At 44.2% G+C, this 27,852-nt stretch overlaps 1 protein-coding gene across 5 annotated transcripts in view; it reads right to left on the reverse strand.

Annotated features, from left to right (window-relative positions):
* The window catches only part of SPIN1 (spindlin 1), a 268,258-nt gene that overhangs the window by 88,006 nt on the left and 152,400 nt on the right, over window positions 1-27,852 (reverse strand). For all 5 annotated transcript variants that reach the window (XM_085632828.1, XM_085632825.1, XM_085632827.1 and 2 more), the window contains exons 3-4: window positions 22,310-22,361; window positions 812-1,065 (exon numbers count right to left, since the gene is read on the reverse strand). In XM_085632828.1, the coding sequence (XP_085488954.1) occupies window positions 812-1,065; window positions 22,310-22,361 (306 nt within the window). The remainder of the gene's footprint in view (window positions 1-811; window positions 1,066-22,309; window positions 22,362-27,852) is intronic.

The raw sequence follows: 27,852 nt of genomic DNA on the forward strand, positions 1-27,852 counted from the left end.
AAGGAAATGTCAGTAGATCACACCTATGCCACCAAAAGCCTACATTTGACTCCACTCAATGACTAGTATTAAATAATTCAAGCCCTGCAACACTTGTATGTAAATGTAGTGGTTGTATGTGACCAGTATTCATTTAATTCACACAGGTCTCCTACTGTTAACTAGACCTAACTCACCAATAGGTACATTGTAAAATTTCTGTGTGGCATACTCAAAATTCTTTTTTTCTCCACATTCGAGACACAATCTCAGAAAGACTGTTGAGGAGTATAAATGCAGCTTCTATAGGTAGGCCTTCATGCTGAGACATATGACAGACAGAACCTTCCCTGGTCTTAAATCCAGATACGAGACCTCTGAAAGGTCAGAGATCATTACTTGGTCAAGGACAGGAGGTGGGGTAACCTGATCTGGCAGGTGTGGTTCTCATAATAACTGTGTCAGCTTAACAGTAATTAATTTTTGTGTAACATTGCATTCTTCTGAAAATGGAAAATACGTGTAGAATACACCACCACAGAGATTTGTGTGCAATCAAGATAAAAAAAAGCTTTTTACTTAATGCAAGACTGTCTGGAAGCAACATCTTAAATAGATTTGGATTTTTAGTATTCAAGTGAAATTCAAATTCATTTATTTCCCTAAGCCATCTAAATGTCTCTAGCACAATAATGCAAAAATTATTTTGCGTATCATATCTGGACGATAGATTACGGTTCAAAAACAAAAACTACAAGTGTTATTTAATGATAAACATTCCACAACATATAATTTGCAGTCTAAGTTAAATACGGCACAAAGCAATGCTTACCAATTCTGTCAGGAAGGACCTCCAATGCTGAAACTCTCTCATCCTTGTTGAGTTCTAATCCATAGACACAGTCAAATCCATCATATTTGATAAGATAAAGAGAAGGATTAACTGGAACTTGATCCAATACCGTTCCTTTCCACTGTGTTAAAGTCCCACTTCCTTCTTTCCACCCATGTTGTATTCTGCAACCTACAATGTTTCTTCTGGGCTGGGAAATAGGTTTGCTTGGTCCAACATTGTTTCGATGTTTCCTGCATATGCAATCAGAAAATATCACACAAAAAACATAGCAAGACGTTAACATGTTACCCTTCATAAACTTTGTTCAACTGTACTCCTTCAAAGAAATGTAAAAACGTTAGGAGGATTTCAACTCAGTGAGTCAGTTGAAGCTCTAACTTAGTTTAAATCAATACAAAGATGCAACATCTCATTTATACACATTTGTACACTTTAACACTGCATTTCCACAGCTCCTTTGTTCACTTTGCTACAGATTTACAGAATAACAGTAATACATTATTAATTCGTGGGTGTAATCAAGATGGCCTGAAGTCAAATCAGGTCTAACAAGCATTGGCAAAGGCAATAGGTCGTGCCTATGTGAGATTTATTGTCTTTGAGGTTATGTTTTTTTTTTTTTAGCTATGTTGCAAATGGCTTAAAGTAAAGTTAAAAAAAAAAAGCTTTATGCCACAGCCAGCATTGTCCATGTTATAGCGCTTTTTTTCCCCACCTATGCTGCACTGAAGCTAGCGCTGCTGTATAATATGGCTAAAAACATTGACAAAGCCATTACACCTTTGGCTGTGACAATGCTTGGTATGAAATGCCATATGGTAAGTCAAAAGTATTTATCTCACATTTACAAAGGCTGAAATGCTAATGTTATAGAATGAAAATGCCTTTGCCAAGGTGTGTGTCCAGATTCAGAAGCATTTTAAGACCCTACAAAAACTGTGAAAATGTGCCACATAAATGTGCTGAATGTAACATATGTACATAGACAGAAAAGTCCAATAGGTTACAACTCTTATTACAGTAATGCTATAGGCTATGTGTTACTTTGGGCGTAATGGTTACAAAAGAACCAAAAAAGCACTCCGGACTACTTGTTTGGTAGTAAAATATAGCAATAATCGGTGTTCAGTGGTTTTCCTAGACCTTTTAGCCCCTGTGCCACTGCACCTGCTGCACTATTGAAATCATGACCCTAGTGCATGAGAGGACAAATGAGAAAATCGTTTGTATCCAGCGATATGTGTGTTCCAAAAAAGGCACAGTTGCAGACCTAATACATAATTATTGTGTAGCAAAACAAATACAAAAGCTTTCACAAAAAGTGCCTTTACACTCATACAACTCTCCAAAACGAGTTGCCACAGATGTCCTAAATAAAGCATACGCGTTGCACATCAAAATGAAAACAAAGCATTGTTAAATTATGTTACAATGTGGCTGGCTCTTTCCTGTCAAAAGATCTTATCCTTTGCTTGAGAGTAAATGGGCCATAAGAACAAGTTACTTACCTTCTGTAACGCTTTTTCCGGTGGATACAGTATCTGCCTGTGGATTCCTCACCTTTTGAATTACCCTGAAGTTCATCATTCCACAGAAACTTTTCTCCTCATCTCTCCCACGTCGACGAGGACGTCACAATAGAATGGCTCTGCAAGCTACTTCGTGTGGTGTCATCGGAGCCGTAAGACGACCTAGTCGGTGTACTGACATCAGTTACACCCATTTTTTCTGGGCCTTCGAGGCAAATGGGTGAACAGTCAACATTTTCACAAGAATACACTGTACACAAACAAACCAGGAAATTCTTCATCATAGACATTTTCCCATGCTTACTATCTCATGATTCCACAACAAATCACAAAATATATATTTTTCGGTATAAGCAGACAGGTAACTGGGAGGCGCGTGGGCCAGTGAAGAATACACAGGCAGATACTGTATCCACCAGAAAAAGGGTTACCAAAGTAACTAGTTCTTCTGATTGATACATCTGCCTGTGGATTCTATGGCAGATTATGCTTCTCAAATCTTAACTCCTCCAAATAGCAGCCAAGGAAAAAACTGTAAAACACATGTAAAACACTACATGTCCCATAAGGCTTTGAACCACGCCTTCTTCATTAACCAATCCACAAGGTTCATAGTATACAAAATAGAGAGGCACCATCTTGACTTCCTCTTTCTTTGCTGTTCTGCAAATCAAGATAAGTGCCTCATTATTTTGTTCAGTATAAATATCAGTAATGTCTGTATGCTGAATTGATGCGCTTTACTTTCACGATTCCTTCAGCACGTGTAGCTCTGTTCTATATTAGGCTTTTTTAAGAAAAACTTTACATTGGTATTTTACTTGTTCTGGATAATTTAACTTGCTTCTGCAAGTGAAGTTTACCATGTTGCTGCGCACTCCTCGCGCTACCGGCAGGGTCTGCCACCGCCCCCCGGGAGCGATGTCACGTAGAGGAGCCCGCTCGGGCTGCTTGCGTGTGCCTCTCGGAAGCCTGCGCGCATCAGTGCACAAGTCTGCAGACTCCCACACACACGTTGGTTGACGCCTCTCCCCGGGCTAGAAGAATTGAGGGATAGCAGCTCCACAGTATTGTGCCGGTACCGGGCATCAGATAAGATCTTTTCAGCATTTTTGAGCGTTTTTTTTAACATTTGAACACTTTCCTAATTTCGGACTGCAGAAATATTAATTTTTAGAAAATCCCCTGATTAAAGTAGGCAGGAGGGGCTAGCTGGCCTCCATTAGTCCTAACCTACAGGGGTTTGTGGTACCTTCTGTGGTCTCACTGTTCCAGCATTTGCGCCTTGTCTCACTAGAGGGTCTGGGTTGTAAAATTAGCTTCCCACTGGAAATTCTGAGTGGAATACAGATTTTTTTTCATCAAGATGTCCAACTGTGAAGTCTATGAGGAGGAACTAGCTGCATATGGCCCTGCAGAGGATGAAGATTACTATTATGACGAGAATATGAAGGCCCTTATTGATAAAACTTTGGATAAAAAGTTAGATAAGGCCCTTTCCTCTGCCCTCCTGCCTATCTCCCTCCGCCTGGATCAGTTGATAGGTACCACCCCTAATACTTTCTCTGGCAAACCTACCCCCTCCCCTACTCTCCCGCTTTCTGAGCCCCAAGGCCCTTCTTGGCCCCATGTTACAATTTATTCCAAGTTACACAAAGCCAAAGACCACAATTACAATGTGGGCCCTCTGATCCCTTCTCCTGTGCCTAACCTCTCGGACACCCCCCTCCACCCCCCCTAGACCGACACGGAGACCGAAACTCATTCCTCCCAAGAGTCGCGCCCGCACAAACAAGCCAAGAAGCGCGAGCACTCCATCTTCCCCGGTAATACATCCCCTTTCACGTTTGACCCTTTTAGCATTGTCCACTCTCGCTCTTCAGATTGGGCACCCACCCCAGCGGTGGCGGAATATATGTAGACGAACCTGCGCAAGAGCTTTGATAAAGCGGTTTAAGCCCGTTTGAGATCAGAGTGCCCTCGACCAGACCTCCCAAACAAAACCGCCTTGACCCCTGAAATAGACAAGTCCATGCAGACTTTTATTAAGAAATACAAAAAAGACCCCAAGAAGGGGGCATCGATAGGGCTCGAAGGGCTTGTCAAGACAAACTACTTGATGTCTCTGGCCCACTGGCAAAGATTTTAGAATTAGCGATACAGGCGCAAGAGAGGTGTGCAGCTATTCACCTGGAGGTCCTAGCTGGATGGACACAGAGGACGATCTGTTTCCTCGGTAATGCAAACTGTGCCCTTTCGTCGGAGTGACACAAGTCGGTCCTTCTAAGAATTGACCCGCAAATTGTGGAATTGGCCTCAGCAGAACCAGCCCTCTGGCAGAGGGCCAGCTTTTTGGGTAACATTTTGTGAAAGACAATGCAAAGTTCGTTAACACCTTCACATCCCTGGACAAATCACAATCCTCACTCAAGAGTATTCCAGCACCTCTCTGGCAGGGCCGGTCGCGGCAGAGGGTGCTCGACTGGCCGATACAGTCAACAAAGTCCTCAACGTGGCTTCGCCCCTAGACGCAGGGGTTCTACTCAGGAGCCGGTTGGATTTCAGTACGGTTGATTTCAGAATGGAGGCTTTCGATGATTTGTCTGGCATCGAAGGAGGTGGAGCCATCCGCAGCATAGGTTTTGCAGGCTTAGCGGAGACCGAAGAATGCGCTCGTTCCGAGTGGGTTGATGCCAAGCCGAAGGCTTAGCCTGGGCTGCAGTTTTTGATGCCGAGCCAAAAGGCATGAATGTATGACATTGTTCTGCATTCTGTCCATCAATTGTTGTTTTTGCATTTGTCACCCCGAGTGGGACGGGTATGTCCAGACGTGGGTCCAATGCTCTCCATGCAACTGGCTGAAGAGGAGTGAAACCCCGAAACCAGACCTAGGATGCTTTTTTCCAGTCCAGGGAGGACCTGGCTTGGCAAATCGGGCTGGACTGTTCCCATTGGGCACAGGGTCAAGACTGATTTGCATATGGATGGGTTCAAACTGGAATGGCGAGCAAAAAAACGATGGATTTAGGCCCAGATCTAATGTATGACATTATTCTGCATTCTGTCCATCAATAATTGTTTTTGCATTTGAGCCCAAAGGCAGAGCATTCAACTTGTCTTTTTGGATCGGATCATGGCCAGATGGCAGTATGGCAACCTCAGTAAGGGGTGAGTGTTTAAAACTCTTTAGTTGCAGCAGGCTCATGGGGCAGCAGTACTCATGCGCAGCCCGAGTCGCAAGGTGTATTCGAGTTCACAGATTGGAATGGTGAACCAGCGATGTTTTGCTTGTCCAATATTATAAAGATAATGAGTCCAGCAATATGTTCATTTTTGTCATCAGCTTTATTGAGTCAAATCAAGTTAAATAGCATCATCCAGCTAATGAGTTTCGTTCAGATTGTTTCTTGAACTTCATCAGGGCTATTGAGCATAAACAAAGACTAGGATATCCAATGGAGTCAAAAGCCTCTTAGAATAAAGGGCCTGGCACCTGTGTCGTAGTCTAGTACCTCAAACGAATCAATAAAAAACATGGGTATTGAGATTTGATGGCCACGTAGTAGGACCGCGCGTATGATAGCCCGTGAAAAATACCCAAAAGCACGGCCGCTCTATATCACCGCATATGAGTCAGAAAGCAGGTTTCTCCTTCAAGCCGGAGATCTCTTCGAAACAGAAAGCATCTTCTTCCTCCTTGCTCGCAAGCTCTTCCTGGGTGTGCTCATCACCGAAGATGTCGGGAGTATCGTCCCCACTGTGGCGAGACATTTTCAGTCGACATGGCCTTTGATCGCGAAGTGTCTTCTTCGATCGGAAAGACTTGCAGGCGTCGCAGTCGCCCTTGCGGTGGTCTGATAGGCAGAGATTAAACACCTTAGGTCAATAGGCGTGTGGATATTTGGCGTGACAACGCGGGCAAAATCGAAAATGTTTCTGTTCTGTTCCGAACTAACAAAGGTTATCAAGCGACACTGGAATGGAAAAGCGCAATAGACATACACTATACCGTCGAAGACAGGATAGGACCAAAGACTCGTACCGAACACAGTTGAACATGGATGAGAGGCACACACTTCCGAACTAAACAGAGGAGAGAAAACAATCTAACAAATGAGTCGATGCCCATGGGCATGATCACCAAAAGGAGTCGTCACTCTACCTTGTGACTGGATAGACTTCGAGGTAAAACAAGATGCACAACTCCAAAAGTAAACCACTAAATGGCAGGAATATGCAGAGCATTTGTATTACAGCCACACATGGCATAGAACACGCAAGTTACAAACCACAAAGCCAATAGCAAGCCACGGGCAAAATGCATTCCCAGGTCAACTTTCTGAAAGACCCCCTAGATGTCTTTCACATAGCCAGAAGCTGTGCTGTCTGGTAGGTGGCGGCCTAAAAAGGTTGTGTTTCACTGCCAGCAAGGTTCTCTTTTGCCTAATTACTGTCATGATAGTTTGTAGGGTTTCATGGGCTTTATAGTGAGGGCAACTGCACATTCTGTAAGTAGAAATGCTTTTGCACTGCAAGGCTTTACTATCCTGCAGCAAACATGTGTATTTATCTTTAAACCAATTAGACATGTGCCCTCCACTATTAAGTCATTCACTCTTGAAGCACTCGCCCTGCATCTACAAATGGTGAGCAATTCACTCAAGACACCTTTACTCATTTCACCCTGTGCAGGGCGGTGCACAACAAAGCAACTATCACCCTATGAAGAACAGAACAAAACAAATAGTATACCTGTGAGATTTCCGTCACTGGTGCTGCAGAAAAAACACAACCATCCATGTAGCGACACTGCCCTCAGCATCATAACTAACAAGTTACACCTTTCTTCTTGCCTTTTCCACTGCATAAGATAAATGACAAGAGAGCCGTTCCTTGCACTAACTGTTCAAGGAGTAGCTTTGGTCAGATTTAACTGGACTAAAGGCATTAATGTATTACTACCATAGCCATTGTTAAACTAATAACCAGAAGCTCTTGTTTAACTAGACTAGGTCATGTCTTGGCACCTAAATCGTTAATTTTGAAAATGGTTTGTAGAATCCTTGTTCCACTATTGACACTTTTGAAGGCCACTTGCTCAGTTTTTTCCCCCACACGTTGTTATACTTGAAACGTCCTTAAGACAAGCATTGGCAAAGCCAATATGTCTCGCCATTGAGATCTGTTGACTTTGCCAATGGTTTTTAGCCTTTAGCCATGTTGCACAGCATCCCCGAAGAGGGGTCAGAAGCAACACAAGTGAATGCAGAAGCAACAAAGGGGACGAATACAACAGAACACCTTTAACGCAGGTGTGGAAATGTCCAGATCTGTGTAGGCATAAATGAGCACCTGTCCCCAAGGGAAAACTCTTAACCAGTGACAACAGACCGAACTCTGGGCAACCTAAAACGCATTTGGAAAAGCTTGATCAACAAAAAGATGAGATCCATCAAAGGCCTCATTAAGCGCATTTGCTTTAGCACCTCCATGGAACCCAGGGAGCCCAATCAAGCATATCTACGAAGGACCATCGAAGACCCCCGAGACCAAGACACCGAGGCCACACACTCAAAACCAGATCCAAGGCATTGCTTAGCAGACCTAAACCCATCCTAACCCTTCTGAGCAGAGTGGCCTCTGATGTAATCTAATAAACGGGAACCACCAAACATGCCATCTCTTGGCATTTCTTTCCCATTCACATGGTCAATATAAACTCTCAGGTAGGTGGCAAGAAGGAAGAGGGGTCAGCAACAATGCCCATAAACACAGAAGCATTTAGCCCCAAGCTCTCCACTACGAGGACAATAATGTTAGATCACCTGGGACTGGTCAATAATGACAAGCAACCTCACAATGGCCTATGCAGAAGCTGATCTACTTCAAACAGACATGACCAATTATAACAACGTTTCATTAAAAAACAAATATGGGCTTCCAACATCGTATAACTAGTCTGCATCAAAATATTTTTGCACCATATATCCCAAAAACAGAACTAGAGTTGTTACCACAGATGGCATCAAAGCAGGCAAAAAGGCCTTCAATGGCAAAATACTGACTACTGAAGCAACTTCAGGTTTATTCACAAGGGTCAACTGGTGAAAGAGAACAAGCTGTCAGCAAGAAGCACAGGCGAAGAAGCTACAGGACTTTGAAACCTGAAAGTGCACAGAAGGAAGCTAGAGGAGGAAGAAGCATAATCACCAATGCCTCGATAAAACCTACCACCTCAGCAAGGTGAACCCCATGACACACAAAGGCTTGCAGTGATGTTGGAGGAGCCAAATGTAGAGTAGGGACTAAGCTGAACACCAACATGTTCACCAAGGTAGGACACTGCTCCAAAGAGGTCGTCTGGGATAGATACTCCGTTCAGGACACCAAGCCCTGTGACCAGGATTGACCTTAAGATGGAGGGAAGTCTCCGCACAGTAAGTCCTACATTTGGAAAAAAAAGACATCCTGATGTTGATTTTAGTACCTATTCCAAAATCAGCAAGAGGTAGTGACGCACTCTCGTAACTTCCAGACATTAGAAAAGGCCTGCATCTTGATAGACGCCAAAGGCAAACAGTCATGGCTGGCACTGGTCCTAGAGGTCTGCTCGGACTTTCGAGCCCATAGACAGACATCATGTGAACTTGAAAGTCTTATAGCAGGAGTGGTGCCACTGTCTTTAAACTACTAAAAACTATTTAATATTTTAAAGATTTTGGTACAAGAAGCAACTTCGGATCTGCTCAGAAGAAACTAAACAGACGTTAGAAGCTAGGGTAGCATCATATACGACTCAAGTGTGGTAAGATGTTATAAGCCACAGAAGATGCAAAAAGAACAACTGATGGACAGAATGCAGAACAATGTCATACATTCACCCCAGTACAGAGATCTGGGCCTAAATCCATCGTTTTTTCGCTCACCATGCGATTCCAGTTTGGACACAGCCATATGCAAATCAGTCTTGACCCTGGACCCAATGGAACAGTCCAGCCAGACCAGGTCCTCCTTGGACTGGAAACAAGCATCCTAGGACCGGTTTTGGGGTTTCACCCCTCATCAGCCAGGATAGCTTGACTCCAGTGGCATGGAGAGCACAGGACCCACGTCTGGGCATATCCGTTCCACTCGGGGTGACAGCAGCCAAGACAGAACCATAGTGCCACTTGACGCTGGAGAGCTAATTTAACTTTTCTAGAGTCAGTGTGCCACGCCAAAGAGATTCATGTGGTGAGGAATCTGAAGGTAAAAGTATCCATCAAATAAGGATGGTTTGAATGTCTATCAATATCACCGTAAGAACACAAGTACCTTTGCAAGACGGCTGGTGTGTAATATTCACTAGCAATTTTGATGAACAAATGCTGACTGCAGGGATTGAAAGCTTTGGATGAGAAACAGGTTATTGTTTTGATAAACCCGCAACAGCGTCAAATCCAGAACCGCTCCAATGAAGGGCAGCTTCTGAGAGGGACTCGGGTGCGACTTCGGCACATTGATGGAGAACCCCAGCAAATGCAGGAGGTCGTCCGTAGTCTGAAGCTGGTTGACGACTGCCTGGGGCGAGCCCGCCTTCAACAACTAGTTGTCGAGGTAAGGGAAGACTGACACCCCTGATGTCCTGCACAGATGAGCCGCGACCACCGTCATCACTTTTGTGAACACCCGAGGGGCGCTGGTAAGGTCGAAGGGGAGCACAGCAAACTGAAAATGCTCCTGGTCTACCGTGAACCGCAGGTAACGCCGGTGGATGTATAAATATGCGTCCTGCAAGTCCAACGCTACCGTCCAGTCTCCAGGGTCGAGGGCAGCCAAGACCTGAGCCAGAGTCAGCATTTTGAACCTCTCCTTCCGAAGGAAGCGGTTGACGTTCCGGAGGTCCAATATGGGACGCAGCCACCCCCCCCTTTGACCTTCTTGGGGACCAGAAAGTAGTGGGAATAACAACCACTTCCTACTTCTGGACCAGGAACGCACTCGATGGCCCCCTTGGCCAAGAGGGCCACAACTTCTTGCCGGAGAGTCGCCAAGCGTTCCCCCGACATGCGGTGGTACCGAGGTGACATGGCTGGAGGGGTGGACTGAAATGGAAGGGAGTAACCCTTGCGGATCATCTGCAACACCCACTTGTCCGATGTGACAGTGTGCCAGTGGGGGAGGTGATGGCGAATCCTGCCACCCACTGGTGTGGGGTGCTCCACAAAGCTCAGATTAGGAAGGTTTGGAGGTAGAAGCAGCGGGGGCGGAGGTGGACTGTCCCCCATGCTGATTCCAAGAGCCGCGCCTGTGGAAATCGCCTTCACGTGGAGGCTGGTTCTGCACAGGCTTGCTGAAGGAATGTGCCTGACGCCCCTGCCTTGGCCACGAAAGGAACGATACCCAGGCGTGGCGGGGCTCTTCGTGGAAAGACCCAAGGACTTGGCCCGCAAGTCCTTAAAGCGCTCCAGTGCACTGTCAGCCTTATCGCCAAACAGGTGAGTGCCATCAAAGGGCATGTCCATGAGTGAACTCTGGACGTCAGGCGAGAGCGTAGTGGATCGCAACCAGGCGTGGTGACGCAGCGCCACAGTCGTAGAAATCGCCCTGCCCAACGAGTCGGTGTCCAAACCACACCGAATGGCGAACTTAGCCGCATCCTTACCCTCAGCAACCGCCTGGGAAAGCACAGCATGGGCCTCCTCAGGACACTAAGGTAACACCTGAGCAACCGTATCCCATACCACGTGGGAATAGCAACCCAACAAGCAGGCGGTGTTCACCGACCGCAGCCCCAAGCTGGCCGACGAGAACAACCGCTTACCAAACTGTTCCATCTTCTTAGAGTCCTTATCCGGCGGAGCCACTGGAAAGGCACTCTGCCACGTCGAGGCTTGGATGACCAGACTCTCAGGCGTGGGATGAGTAGTCAGAAACGCGGGGTCACGGGGCGCCGGACGGTGACATCTAGCGACATACTTATCCACAGGGGCCTCTGTGGCCGGCGGCGACCAAGTGCCCAACAGGACAGCGGTGAGGGCGTTGTTGAAGGGAAGCAGTGGCTCCGACGATTTAGACGCCGTCTGGAGCACCTCAGTGAGGAGGTTAGTCTTGAGGGTCACCGTAGGAAGATCAAGGTCGAGGACGTCAGCAGCCCGACAAAGCACCATCGTACAGGACGCGCCCTCCTCCATTGTAGGCGAGGGACGAGGCAAACCCCGGGTCAGAAGAGACATCGAGGTCACCGGCGTACCTCTAGATCGTCTGCCCAGTCCTGTTCAGAGTCACACTGACGGGCAAGAGGGTCCTCAGACCCCTCCCAGTCATCCTCCACCTCCGTTGCAGGAGGAACCGGACGCGGCGGTAGAGCCGGAGCAGGGACAAACAGCGTCGGAAACAGCACCGTCTGCCAATGCGGATCCCAGGTAGGAACAAAATGGTCCTGGAACCGGGGCAAGGGCAGAACGAACGGCACCCACTGCGGCGCCGGAGCCAACGGCGTAGGATCCTGTGGCATTGAAGCTGGATCCGCCGGCGGCGCCGACAGCCCAACAGGATCTGGACACGGGACCACGGGGCCCGAAGGCACGCCGGAGGAGCCAGAGGCCTAAAAAGGCGGTCCATGGTGGCAAGAAATTCTTGCACCTGTTCGGGAGTCGCCGACGGACCCGGGTAGGCCGCGGGTTTCCCAGGCTCCAGAAGAGCCTCAGGGGCGGAGCCGCTGTCCCCCTCATACGCATCCGAGGACCGACGGTGGGACGTCGGAGAGCGAACACACTTCTTCGACTTCTTTTATGTAATCATTTACCGGAATCCGAGGGTGAAGACTTGGAGCCCAAGGAGCGACGACTGCGTCCCCTCGAGCGGTCCCGGGAATGGGACCTGGACCTGGAGCGGCGTTGGGACTAGTGCCAGGCCTTCAGCAGTTTCCAGAGCCGCTCCCTCAAGGCCTTCGGGGCCATGGCCTGACAGTCCCGGCAGGACTGGGAGTCGTGGTCGGTCTCCAGGCAGTAGAGGCAAACATCGTGGGGGTCCGCCACCGACCTATTGCGACAGCAGGCCCCACTAGACTTCAATCCAGGCATCCCTACGTGCACCAGGGGAAACAAGCATTGGCATAGCCAATAGCTCTCGCCTTATGGACCTTATAAGTGTTTAGCCATGCAATAGTTGGTGTTGTTGCACCAAGGATATTGTGCTGGAAAACTAAACACTTATAAGGTCCCAAAGGCGCGACCTATTGGCTATGCCAATGCTTGTTAGGTGTGGCTTCAGAGTGCAGCTGTCAGGCAACCTATCGTTTACAATATTTTGAAATTATACATAGAGTGAACTTTGGTACTGCCCAACAGAGCATTGTCCCTCTCCACATACTGTTGGCAGTTTGAGGTATTATTCCAACCCCCATGGGGTGTTTGCATAACAATGCATGCATGCAGGCATATTTGACATCTCCAAAGTAAACGGACACATTCATTTCACGCATGTATACAGAGAGCAATATTTTCTTTCACTGCAACAGAATCATTTACTGTTTTAGTCAGGCATTTTCTGACAGTCACTCAAGTACAAACATACATATTTTTACACACACATAAAAGCACGCTCAAACATATACATGCATGAATAAGTGCAAACAATCCAGCTGCTTAAAGCAAGATAAAATAAGCTTTGGGAAATTCAACAGAAGTGGCTTTAAAATTGTAAAGCATGGAAACACGGGCATGCACAAATGCAGTTTAAATGCATTAGCCCTTTAAAGCCAAACCTATTTGCTTTGCCAATGCTCGTTTCTCTTTTGTAAACTTGAGTATCGATTGAAAAGCACACCTTTAAACAAAACACACCGTTTGTAGAGAGTCGACCTCGTAGCTCCCTGAACTTATCCATGATGGGTAACCATGAGAGGCGGGAAAAGTTGAAACTTTAACTGTAAAGTTGGAAACTTTGTCGTGTTGTACGTGTAAGTCAAATTCATAAATGTGCACTGCATTTTATGAACCCATCCCAGTAAACCCGCACCATCCAGCCAAAAGACGGTCATCTCAATGCATCAATGGACTTCAATTCTAATCACCCTCCTTAAATGAGTTTCTTCCATAGAGTTCCTACCAGAAAAACCTTTCGAAATGGTTTACTCAGGCCCAGCTTAGAGAGACCGGCTCCGGATAAAACGTTTGTGAACTCGAAGCGGAAACCAATGAGGCTGTCAATGCCCCAGAAGCGAGAGGCACTGGAAGCTGAGAGAGTGTCTTTGATGTATTGAAAGCCGCCCAGGCACACGTCCTGCCTTGCTTAGGGTCCTGCTGGGAGAAGGCAGGATAGGACGCTTGCTTTTGCGCTGGACAGGACGCGTCAATATGTGTGAAAAACACACAATGCTTTCTTTTCTTCAATCTCAACACACGACTTTACACAAGCCGCAGGTGGTCAAACAGGAAAAGGAGGCGCTACAACGGTCTCAGACAGACTGATGAAGCGCTATGCCCCTGGGGGTGAAGTGGACGAAGGAAGGGAGCTGTGCTGGGAGGTGGGAATAGTACGTTTCTCCTGAAACGCTGATGAATATGAAAGGTTGTTAGGGCTGGGAAGGGCTCCAGTGGGAGCTACAATTGTCTCTTAATCATGTTTCAATATTTTACTTGCAGCTCCGTTCTAGCACAGAGGAAGCCTGAACATCTCAATGGTGGTCTCGCAGACCACCTACATACAAATGCTTTTCTTTTTAATAACATGGGGTCATAAGATTAATTTTCTATCCACACGTTTAAGTTGCACTTCTGTAGAGATTCCATATAGAAGGTTTTAATCCCAGCTTTGGCACTTGAACAGCAAGCAGGAAGTGGGATAAGGGAGGGGGGTAGGGCACGTCGCGCACACTAAGGCGGAGAGAGGCATGCAGGCTGGCAAATGGTGTGCACTTTCGCGGCCGCTTTGATGCTCTCAGTGGCCGCGTGGCTCACTGAGAACATCAAAGCGGCCGCGAAAGTGATCACGCAGGCTGACAAATGGTGCACGCGCCCGGCGCACATGCACTGTAGCTGGAGGCCTGAAAAAAGCCACTAGTTAGCGCTTCCAAAACCCGCTTACTAAAACTCTCGACAGAGCAGCGCTAAAGAGCTGGCTCAGGCGAGACCTAAAAAGGGGAGACAAAAGTCTCAAAAGAGTAGTCAAAAAGTTAATAAGGTACGTGCTCAATCCGGATCTGCGGTTGCTGGCGCGGAAAAAGAAAGAACGGACATCAGCGCGCATGGATGGCGCCCAAATAGTCTCCGTGATGTCATCTCGGCGCTTACGACGCCAGCGCCGGACGCGGACCTGCACGACGCAACCTACTGACGCACAGGGGTATTGCTAGCAAAACTTTCCGGATCCAGTCTGACGCCTGGGGATAATCTAAGGTTAGGAATCTATCACGAACGTGTCTCTTTCAGATAACACTATATGGCCTAGAGGACATATTGTGCACTTACAAGATAAACGTAGATTCACTGGTTGCAGTTCATTGACATTTTCTCATTGCAAGAGATGCATCGGCCAAATAATGTGACAAACAACTAGATAACTCTCAGAGCTATTGATGGCAAAGCGCTAAAATTCCTTCAAACGAGAAAAAAAAAAAAAAAAAAAAAAAAAAATCACAAATATTCCCAACCTAGGGACGTACATGCCAGACTGCCGCCACACAACAATTCCTACTTATAGGAAGTAAAACACTGATGGTCCTATTTTATCTGTCCTAGTGGCACACTGGAATTCCCTACCAGTAATGACCACAGCAACTAAGAATCACTAAGAGTTCAGAAAGATGGTTATGACCTGGTTATTCTGAACGTTATCCAAGAAATAATTCACACATTATCCTGCCCACATACAGATACCCTGCAGGACCTTTTAAGATCCAAAAACTGCTAAAGTTGCAGCATCTCTTAACAAACAAGCTATATCAGGGAGAACAACATCGCCCTAGAAACAACACCTATGCATCTTTGTCAAACAAACACATAACTGACTTATCAATGCAAACCCCAATGATAGTACATTCCTCAAAATCTAAACAGACACACAAGTCACTATCCAGACATACACCTTGTTAAAAACAATCAAAAAACAACTACAAAGTCTGACAGCATCAAAGATGTTCAGTGCCCATATGGAAGAGCAAACAATGTTGGGAGACATTGGAGGGAGGGGTGTGGGGTAAGGGGGGCTCAGGTGGAGCAACCTAAGAGGGAAAACTGTATATCACAGATTCAAATTTCAGCCTTTATTTCTACTCTTTGCACTTCCTCAGATTGCACACGGAGTCAACACTCCAAAAACACTGCATGAAAATACCCTGATATATGGATGGGGATTATTCTCTATCCTGCCTTCCTACTTGAATGTTACTCTCCTTACACTACAGCCTCTGTATGCCATAGTGCCTCAGAGTTAACCCCACCCACTGTACGTGTCTTACTCTCTACTAAGTCTCAGAAAAATAACCATACCCTCTTTTTAGAAAGCATAAACTTTCATTCAAAGTAACTGTTGCTGCAACACCAAACTAAATGTAACCTATCTACTCATCCCATTCCATTCCTATAAATGACCTCTCTTTGTTTAGTCTCTCTCCTGCTATGCTACGTTAACCTCCTCCAGCCTACTTCTAGAACCCTCTTTCACCGCTTAGCTGATGCTAATAATTCCATCTAACTCCTGTTAACGTAATAAGTCACCACTTGACAATGGAGCAAATTCTTCAATTACCTCAGACCAAAAGACTAATCCAACAACCTGAAAATCAACAACAATAATTATTAACCGATGGATTAACAACTAACTTTGGGTTTTAGAGTAGATTGCTACCCACCTTCTAGCGCTTCAACACCTCATCAGGGTTAGTAAACACTCTACAAACACAATTACAATCACAGTATAATACTGAGACCAGGAAAGAAGGGGAGGGAAAAACAGAAGTGAAGTATTAACAAGCATTGGCATAGCCAATAGGTCTCGCTTTTGGGACCTTATAAGTGTTTAGCCATGCAACAGTTGCATAACTAAATACTTATAAGGTCCCAAAAGCGAGACCTATTGGTTATGCCAATGCTTGTTTTATTTCCTGCGGGCACTTAGCAGAGGCGCATGGCATCAGTCACAAGCAAAGCTTTATGTAAGGAGGAACAATTCCAGGGCGACTTAACACCTACACCGAAAGGCCACAGGGTGCCGCCACAGTACAATAAATATTTTTAAACCGAGAGTTAGTTCGGGATTTGGGAATGTTGTAGAGGGGCAGCAGTGTTACATTAACCTGGACAGCAGACAGTGTGGCATGTTATATCGATCTGCCATTCTGTAGAGCTAAATAATATGCAGAATGTACACAATATTTAAAAAAAGGAAACATGACTTAATCGGAGAAACAAAGAACGCGCAGGAAACCAAACAGAGATACAGGTCGAAAGGGGAAGTAAAGAAGACAGACGGGGAATGAAAAGGTATGAAATGAGGTAAAGTAAACAAGCATTTGCAGCGCGGCCGTGAAATTAACGCCGCACGGCCATGAAAGAGAAAGTGAACCACACGGGTAACATGGAAGGGGGGGGCGGAGAGTGCTAAAGCAACACAGGGAAGGCTGGCATATGGTGAGCACTTTTGCGGCCGCTTTGATGTTCTCAGTGGCCGTGGGGCTCACTGAGAACATGAAAGCGGCCGCGAAAGTGATCAGCAGGCTGACAAATGGTGCGAGCGCCCGGCGCACATGCACTGTAGTTGGCGGCCTGAAAAGCACTAGTTTGTACTTCCAAATCCCGCTTTCTATAGCTCTCGCCAGAGCAGCGCTAAAGCGCTGGCTCAGGCGAGACCTAAAAAAGGAGGCATGCCTTTCCATCACAGAGAGTAAACTTTCAAAGCCAATGCCAATGGTCCCTTAAGAGACCTTGAGCAAAGTGAAATGGAAAAACCCATTAAGTCTTAGAAGCAGTAGTCTAATCTTCAAAGGCCCTCGGAGCACAGGACACAACAAGCACTGTCAAAGCCAAACGTTTTTGTCTTTCCGTGGCATTATGCACCCATTTGGCTTTGCCATGGTTTTTAGGGATGCAGTCCACATCAGCAGAAACACACAAATATTGCTTGCGTGTGACTGCATGTCCTGACACAACAGGGATTTTTTTTAATTTTATTTACCACTCCAAGTAGTATATTAAAAAAAATATGTGCAAGCACACTTCAAGAGAAAGTGTGGTCCCGTAGCACACTGCATCTCCCTTGGCAGATGAAAAAAACAAACTAAATTCATATAAAAGAAAAAAAAAGAAAACATGACAGGAAGGGATGAGAAAACAATGGTGAAGTTAGTGAGATGTGAGAGGCGCAAGTCAGTGACACGCGAAATGGGGAGAATAATGGGGTGTAACAGAGGAGCTTGGGGTCTTTGAGAAGTAGTAAAAAGCAGGCAAAAAATGAAAAATCGGTGGGGTGAGGGTAGCAACAGGATGAGTTGTGAGAAATGGGCTGCGCTCCGAATTCCTTACGTATGCTAGTGCAGGGCTTTGTCAACCATATGGATAGCCTGGACTTATGCACTCATCTCAAAAACTCTTTTAGAATGTCATGTGATCCAAAGAAACATCAACTTAGTTCCATATCTGTGGGCAACCAGAAGCTGATGAGCACTAGCACCTTTCCTTATCTTGGGGTGGTCTTTGCTGCGAACGGCTCCTAAAGTGAGCATATGGCTCACGCCAGGAGCAAGTTCTCAAAGGCCTCCAACTCGATCCGCAGCCTCCCACGCCCAAAGAGAACAGGTGCCATTAAAAAAAAAATGTAAGTCCCAATGTGTGCCAACAGCTACGTATGGCGCTGAGGTTTGGGGCTTTGCCAATAGTACCTGCATCCAACAGGAAGAGAATAGATTTTGCAGGAATTATTAGGCGTCCCAATATCCACACCCCAATATACCTGCCATAATGAACTCAACCTACATTTTATCGAAGATTTCATTAGGGCTCGCCCTGCCCTTTTCTGGTTTTCGGGCCAGGAAAAACCCGGCCGCATCCCTAACAAGAGAGATCATTTCTGACTGTATAGGATGTGCAAAAGGGAAAGACATACCATGGCTGTCAGGGGTGTATCAGAGCCTCTGCAGCATTAAAAAGGGACGCATTTATACAGATCCCAGCACAGCAATGGCCGCGAACTAAAGTGACCTTAGGAGTGCGCTCTATTCATTACATAGAGCAGAAAGGTTCGAAAAGGAATCCAAAAAATCCCTTGTTTATAGCTACATGGCCAGTGGAAATTCTGTACACCCGCTGGCTAATTATATTACCTGCCAATGAGCCACTGGGAGAGGAGCCTTTTGTTTCGTTTAAGTGCTGGCACTATTACATTTGTATTATGTTTTCCCCTTGGCTACCACTCTGACCTTGATTGCGTTCCCTGCCCGTGTGACGGCCAGAGTGGCCAATCTATTCTGCACTTGTTTTTCTGTAAATACTATTTAAAGTATATTAAATGGCTTTTAACTCCATATTTTAAAAAGCACATGCCCATCAGCTTGGAACACGCTTATTCAAGACTACTTACCCTGGACGATGAAGAGTTGGTCTTTCGCACAGGCACTTTGAGAATTGCAGTCCAAGTACGTCAAATGATGTCCAATCCCTACGTTTTTACGATTTCCATTAATGAATTTTTTATGTTCTAAACATTACTGTATATTGTATGATGCTATGGTTTTATTATGACTCTCTAATTTGCACATTTTTAACCTGTTTGTTGTTGTGTTTTGTGCTTTTATGGATACAATGTTATTTGAATAAAGTGTCTTTGAACCTTTGAGATCAACACTGTGTGGGAATTCAAGCATGGAAGCTGAACATAATAGACAGCAAAGAAAAACAGAAAAGCAGTAATAGAGTTCTGAAAGAGAACTAAAGTAGTGTACTAAAATCAAGCAGTAAAAAAATTCAAGTTATCCAATCAAAAGAATGATAAAGAAGCTATGTCCCAAGGGAGGGATAAATACAACAACAAAAAGGAAAGCCATTCAATAAAATGGAAGCAAACTAAACTGATAAAAAGAGAACCAACGGTAAGCACTGGGATTACCTAATGCCTGTATCAAGCATTCAAGAAGAACGCATCAAGTCTGCGACAAAAGACCGCTTACGTTTCCTGTAGGCGAGACCTAAAAATATCAACTGTGATTAACTAGCACTACAATGCACAGAAGATTTATGAAACCCTCTGGCAGCCGAAACATGATAGAAATGTATCCCTAATGTAAGGTTCGACATACATGTGTTTCCATCGTTTTCCTGGGGGTGGAAGGGGGTCTTCCATTTTTCAAAAAAGACCAAATTGAAAAAGTGTTTTTATTTTTCAGCTAAATATAAGCTATGCTAAAAATAAATTAGGCTAAGTCAGATATGCATGGTACTGAAATCATATTACTTCTTTTTGAAAGTACCTCATGAGTGCGCACCTTTAGAACGTGTACTACACTTATGAAAATACATTCGGATCCCACGGAAGAGAAACGGCGAAATCAGGCGGGATGATTCAGGTTAGTCTTGAGAAGTTCTCTTAAAGGGGAAGAAACAAAGTACTGAATCCCTATAAAAACATACACATAACAGATTCCAACAAAGATTATACTGCCTACAGCTGCTTCCATGATCAAGCAATAAAAAAAAAGATATCAAACAAGAGTGCAAAAGCAGGACGCATTGTGTTAGTTGCAGACAGAGTAAGCGGTCTAAAAACAGAGTGCCACATGGTAAACTTTGCTTTGGCTATGCTGTACTCCTGGGTTTCAAGTTCTCTGGAACAGTAAACAAATGGTGTAGCAAGTTTCTCTAAATGCAGCAAGAAAATGAGCGACAGCTGCTTTCAAAGCGTGGAGTTTTTTCCCCAAACCATACAATTTACAATCTATTCAATGCAAAGTTAAGTGGGAGGAGGTTTCAGGACATAGCTGTGGGTAGACTATACAACTTGTATTTAAGAATATTAAAATAAATCAAAAGGTATGGATGTGGAATATCTTAAATCACGTAATGCAGTGCACACTATTAATGTTCTTAGAGTACACTGTTTAAAACTGGGGGGAAGTAAAGGGAATGGCACCGGGGGCTAGCGTATGCAGCAGTGGTAATGGGCCATCACTCTGAATGAGAGGCTGTGCAAAACAAAGAGGCATAGCTATGCCTAGGCGGGGCTCCTTGCACTCAACATGCATGTCCCTCATGATGCTCAATAAGGGCGGAAACATGGCCTACGTGGCTGGTGTTGTCCCTAAGATGGGCTGTAGCTGAGCAGCACTTGCTGGAATATTCATTTTTAGGGTGGCTTGAACAACTTGCATGTGATTGGTCCAAATTTGCAATGACACAGTTTGTAATGACAGTCAACAAAAGAAAGCTGAAATATAAAGCTGCCACAGTAAATACCAATGTCTTAGATTAATGTAAGCATTTATTCTAACACTCTACTTTTTCTACGTTAAAGACCAAAGCACGCAGGAAAAGGGGATCATCAAAAAATAAAAGAACAGGCTAGCAGACAAGGCAGCTTTCTTACTTCAGCCAGCGGGGCTGACAAGGAGTTGAGGGTTCCTAAGATGACTTGTTACTGCAGTCCAGAAAACATGGTCAAACATCTAATAAAGTGTTTAGCTCTAGAGGTGGAAGTCCATTAGCAGTCACTGGGGTGATAAAATAACTAAGAAAGCTTCTTAGACTTGTTTTTGTCTCAGACCTTCAGCTAAGAGAAAGCTGGGATCATTCAAATGTACTGAGACAAAAGACTCAAACCTAGTGAGTCAGACAAAATATATTCAGCTCCAGATTTAAATTTGGTCTGCTTAATGAAGATCAGAGGGATGTAGATCTTCCCAAATTTCACCCTGTTCAAATCTGCACTATCGCAAGAACTGGTTAAATGACCAAGTTAAAGGCAAAGACAATGGGCCTTACCTAGTCACAGACTGGCAACCAAACTGCTGTAATTGGGAAGGGTGTTATTAAAAATGTGTTTTGTGTGCCAGTAATTACTACTAGCCGTTTGCTGATTAAGATATAAGATTGATTGCAGAATTTCATCTAAACACACGTCTACTGCCCTTACAACTCTTAAAAAAAAAAAAAAAAAAAAAAAGAAGAAGTCCACATTTGAATTACCAGACGACAAATTTAAATTCCACAATCTTGTTTTTAGCCGTGGCGCAATTCTATAGGGCACACAATTAAAGTGATTTTGTATGCTCAGAGTTCCTTACCAGCACATGTGAACATGAACATGTTTTTATGAAAACACTGAAATCCATGCACGAAGACTAGAAAACTGCAACAGTTAGTGTCCTGCTTTAAGCATAGAGTTGGCCCTCTTAGTGGAGGTTCTTTTCCAGCCGCCTCGAGTCTGGAACGATAGACACCGATTCTCCAGGCCTTAATCTCACCCGAACTAGCCTGCCCTGTATTTTTCTTCCCTACATCCTATTCCCCATTATCTCCTGTTCTCTCCTCTGTGATTTCAAACAAGTGGGACGTTCCCACTTTAATACTCCAACCCTACAAATGTACCATGACCAACATGTATACTACAGCAAGGATAAAATGCAACTATATTCCCAATCTTATATGATACACCACAGATGATCTGTTATATTTCATGGTGACTGAGGAGATTTTTCTTATTAGTAAAACAAAACCCAATAAAAATAGATTAAAAAAAAAATAATAATTAGTGTCCTGGTCTGTGGAAACACTTATACCGAAGCCCAATATGGTTCCTACCTAACCACGCATATAAGGCATTGCAATAATTCTCAAATCACCTTGAATTAGGCAAAATATGAAAATGCTGTACTTTAAGGTGACAGAGGTAACAGGCACAATCTTTAGCACTAATTTCAGTCAACATTTTATTATCCACATGTGCAAAGTGACAAACTGTTTAGGTGAAAGCTTACTTGTGAGTTGTTTTTTTCTTCATCATGCTGGAAGAAACACTCCCTGTATTCCCTGCAAGATAGCATAGAAAAAAGAAGTGACTGAAGTGATGAATATATGATCGAAATCCTCAAAATCACAAATGGTCCACTGCTTGAGGAACACCTGAAAAGATTACCTTATCTCAGGGTAGTAAACCAGTCTGCTGAAAAACAAGTAACCCATTTTGGTAATATGGGTGTTCTCGTTCCATATGCTATGCTACTTCGGATGACTAACTACACATGTCGGACCCCAGTGGCTTGCTCACTTCAGAAAACATAATAGGAGGTAAGAGGGTGGGAAAGGCAAGTATTTCTTACTGAGCACACAATCAGATTTTTTATTCATGTGCAGCGGGACTAATATTTCCAATTTACCAATATGGCTCCATACAGACTCCTACGTTTTTCAATTTTTAAATGCAGGCACAAGCCACTCAGTCACTCAAATGTTTTCATATACACTAATGACTAGAACACCCCACCTGTGGACAGGGAGGCTGTCACTACGATAGTAGGACATAGTTTTGCCATAGTACAAAGTCTGATGACTGCCAAAAAAAGCTTTACAACTTGCTGCTGTGGGCTAGAATGGTTGGTAAACACCCAAACGAAATTTATAGGCACAAGCCGCAGGCAAATGCCTATAACTATGGAGTGAGTTTTCTAACAACCATTATAGTCCGAGGCAGAAGAGCTACAATACAGGGAAGCCTGCAGTCCCTGTACAAAAACAATCACTAATTTCGTTATTACAGTTGAGTTGTGGCATCTCTAGTCACCTATAATAGGACAATTATGCAGACTGGAACACTATATTACAGTGGAGTTGTGATGTCAGAACGCCCATTATTCGGTAAAAAGCAAGTCACAGAGCAACATTACAGCTGCAGTTTAAACACTTTATTCTTATAAATGTTTTTCTAAAATGAACAGTGAAGAGTAAAAATGGGATTTATTTAAATAGGGTTCTTATTTGGCACACTATAGTTCATTGTAGGAAAGAAAGTACCTCTGCACGTTACTACTCATTCTGAGCTACTGCTTTTTTCTGATTTGAATAGGTTTTTGCAACAAATTACTGACCATTTTTTGCTGTTTAACTGTGCACTAAAGGCTTCTATTCTTCGTGTTTGCAACCATTCTATCTATTTTACAACAAGCAAGAAGACACCAAGGATTTGAGAGGTTTATGGGACAGGTGATGGGGTGACCATGCATTATAATAAATAAAATACCCCCTAACACACTTTGAGGTGGCATGCAATATCCTTTTAGAGTTCCACAGCCTTATAAAGGCCTTGACCTCATTCCACTATATGGTCACAGAACTAAGTGGCGGCTTGCAAAATCCTTCTAATGTACTGTGGAAAGTATTTTATCCCATACATAACACCACCCACTTAGGGTAGAATGTGCTAAGATTAACAGGGAGAAACAAAGGCAAACATTGGAATGTTGGAGCAGAAAGTATACTACCTATAATTGGCCTTAAGTCACTCTGTTGTTTTCAAAGGTGCTCTCAACATTTCAGTGTGAAAGTATAGCCTTATAGCCCACGGCTGAGGGCCATACCAGTTGCTAAAGGCCCTAAACCTGAGCCACAGACTAGGTCCTACAACAAGGGAGAGGACCTTTAACAACTGGTATAGTCTGAGGCAGAAAGGCTATAAGGTTACTAAAACATTCCATCTACTTAGGGTCGAACGATCTGAATTAAAAAGGGATAGGAAAAAAAAGATGAACATTGTATTTATGGAGCAGAAGGACTATATCAAACATTATCAGCTCAGTGGCACTTCACTGCCTTCAATGGAGCTCTGAACTTTTCAATGTTCTAAAAAGATTAACGTCCTAGTCATGGGTTAAGAAGCACGGACTTTGGAATGCCTACCTGTTGCACAGCCTAAATGGGACCTGCAGATTTGTTGCCTACCTGTTGACACAGCCTAAATGGTACCTGTAGCCCAGACATTTTAGGCGATGGTCGGCTCTCGTCAGTACCCCAGATAAAGGCTGTTACTCAGTAACGTTTGTTCTAGTTTCAACATGTCAGATGCATTTTGACTTATCATATGAAAGGGTTAGAAGGACTACCATCAAAGCTCCTCTTTTGGCCTTCTAAAGGACATTCTTGACTGGTTACATCGATGCCGGTGAGTTTACTTACTAGGAATGAAATGCAGAGCATTATCTCCCAATACTTTCTCTGTCACCCCCTGACCCATCCACGGCCCAACATCCCTCCGCGAGATGACATCTGCCAGAATATTTTTCCGTAAAGTCCTCAAAACCGAACTCCTTAATTAGTAATCAGTGACAGACATATCTTAGGAGGCACAGCTCAGACAGCATCAAACTAACATCAGGTGAACATAATGGATACAAAAAACACCCAACAGCTCTGAAAAGAGTGAGAGAGTGAGAAGGAGGGTGAGTGTGAGAGAATGTGAGAGAGTATGTGTTGGAGTCATTCATATTCTCACGTGCATGACCACACAAGTGATGTTCTGCCATATCACAAGCGTGGTCAGGCACAATGTTTTCTTTTGTATTTTGCGGACATGCGGAGTCAGCGTGCTGTTTACATTTGTATGTATTATAACATACAGGGCTCATGGCCGCGTTCCTTCTCCATGGCATCAGCAACTGCATCTCGCAGATTCAGTTGCGATCTCAGAGGGCAGACGTGCGGCCAGAGGGCTCCTGCAAATATAAGAATAAACTACTATCTACTTAACCTGGATTTCGGTACGCGCCTTCATTTATGCACGCAACATTTTGGCGACGAGCGGTTGCAGGCAGGAGCCCGTTGTGCCTTGAAGTTTTCTCCTGTTTTGGATTCTCCGTGGCTTCGAGCCTTGCAATCTGTCAGCAGTAAGTTACATGTTCACCCGGGATGCTAGGGACAGTTGACTCATCCCTGTTGGATCTGTGAGTCTAACTTGCCTCCCTCTTTCCAATTTACATTCAGCGCTCATGAGCGACTGCTTGTACTCTTCCTCGATACCTCCCAACGCGAGGCTAGTACCATTTGCATATTCAGACCGTGTTACAGATGCTCTGCTGTTCATAATTTACTCGGCGGCCATCTTGGATTGGGCTGCATTCTTGAGTTTTATTAAGGCAAGACTTGTAGTACAATCAGGTTGTTAATCTGGGTACTGTCACCTATTTACAGAACGTAAATTAAACTTTGAGGTCGTTTCTATTAACTGCAACTGTATAAAGTCCTTTCTTCAGGATAAATTCCTTACAACCCCAAGATCTACCTTTTGTTTGCTCTCAAATAAAAAAATATATACAGAAAGGGACGTCTAATTTTCAACAATTCGTGCAGATGTAACCATTTTTGCAAAATATAGGTAAACCTTTGCAACCCTGGGACAAACGGCACAATTCTTTTGCAAACTATCTGGTGGCCATTATGCAGAGAAATTTAACGCGAAGAGGAAAAAGGCAATTCTGTACAGCAATTTTGGGGTTGAGGGTCAACAAGTTTGACAGTTTACCGTCAATCCCACCCCTAGAAGACGGTGAGGGCTGCAAGGAATATCTAGCGACAACTTCAAGAATGAAAAACACATTTGCATAACAGCCAGGTGTTTTATTAGAAAGGTTTAACTTCAACAGGAAGAAACAATCTCCAGATGGGCCTGTTAAGGAATACATCTCTGCGGTCAGGATCCTGGCAGCCAAATGCAACTTTGGATTGACCGTTGATGTATTAATTAGGGACCAATTTGTCTTTGGATGTAACTCAAAGATTCAAGAACGTCTTCTTTCATTCAGGGATTCAGCAGTGACAGAAGTAATTGACATGACATGGCAAAAGCAATTGAACGTTCCATAATTTCCAGTAGATTTATTTCTTCTGATGTCTTGAGCCAACCCATTAATACTGTTCAGGTTTTTGAATCTATTAACGCTTTTTCTTTCAGGTCTAAAAATAACAAGAGTTTTGGTAAGAACAATTATTTTTGCTACAGGTGTGGCTCTAAGACTCATCTTAGCAACAACCCTGTTTGTCCTGCTATTGATAAGAAGTATACTAAATCTCATAAGATGGGTCATATTCAGGGTGTATGTAGGAGTAGTGCAGGCATCTCCAGTATAGGATCTGTGGATATTGATTCTATTAAGGAAGATTGCTCACAGGACTTCTCCAGAGTTATACTCACCATTGATGTAGACACAACTGAGACCATTCCAATCAAGGGACCCATATGTATTGCGTATATAGGTATCACTAAGCTAGACATGATGGCAGATTCAGGGGCACCCATCACCATCTTATCACAGGTTTTATATGAATAGATGTGGACTTTAATTAAACAGTTAGGAATAAAAAGATGCCTTTCCAAAGGCATATGGTAGGAAAGACATTGATAAGCTTGGGTTTTTCATGGAAACTAACTTGTTTGGACAAAAAGGCTTTCACCAAAGTATATGTTGCTAAGAAAGGCAAACTGATCTTAGGGTGGAAAGACTTGCCGAAATTAGGGTTGATGCTGGTTCCTGGATCGTCCAATCCAGTTAGAATTTGTGATGTGAATTTAGCCTTCATACAAGAGGCTGAAGATGACCTTGCAGCAGATATTTTAAAATCTTTTCCTGATGTATTCTCCAAAAGTATTGGAACGAAACAAAATTAAGTTGAAGAAAAATGTTATTCCTTTTTTGCATAATCGAAGACCAGTACCCTTATCGATTAGACCTGAACTCAAAACCTTAGTAGATAATTTGGTGAAAGATCAGGTGATTACGGAGACGGATTCTTCTGAGTAGGGCAGTCCCATTGTTATAGTTCGTAAGAGGGATCGCAGTATTAGGTTATGTGCAGACTTGTGCATCTTAAACAGGAACCTAGTTATTGACTGTCATCTTTGCCTAAGATTAATGATTTGCTGTCAAACATCAGCAGAGCAATTATTTTTTTTACTCCTGGACCTCCGCTCTGCATACCACCAAATCCCACTCACTGCAGAATCGCAAGATCCCACAACTTTCATTACCCCCTTTGGGGCATACAAATTATTATGGCTCCCATTTGGTCTTGCTTTTGCAGCCAGTGTGTATGGATTCCATACTGACTGGAATTCCCGGAACGCAAGCCTATGTAGATGATGGTCTAATCTTTTCAAAGACCATAGCAGGGCATAAAAACACCCTATCCAAGGTATTAGAAATCTAAAAAAAAATGTAGGTATCGGTGGTCAGACGACATGGGGGATATGCCTGATGACGACTGGAGGGAGGTCCTGGCATCCCCTAGGGAGGTGGCAATCCGGTCCCGCTTTAGGTTGATACAACTTAAACTACTTCACAGAGCTTATTACACCAACACAGCACTGGTTAAAATGGGTCTGGTGATCTCCCCACTTTGTCCCCGTTGTTGTGGCTCCTTAGGCACTTTTTTACACCAGTGGTGGGACGGTCCTCTTATTCAACACTATTGAGGCGCGGTTATGTCCAATCTGTCCCGAATATGCGGGAAATCAATTGAACCCTCACCTCAAGTC

The sequence above is a fragment of the Triturus cristatus genome, chromosome 2_1 (assembly GCF_964204655.1).
Source record: "Triturus cristatus chromosome 2_1, aTriCri1.1, whole genome shotgun sequence".
NCBI classification, from domain to species: Eukaryota; Metazoa; Chordata; class Amphibia; order Caudata; family Salamandridae; genus Triturus; species Triturus cristatus.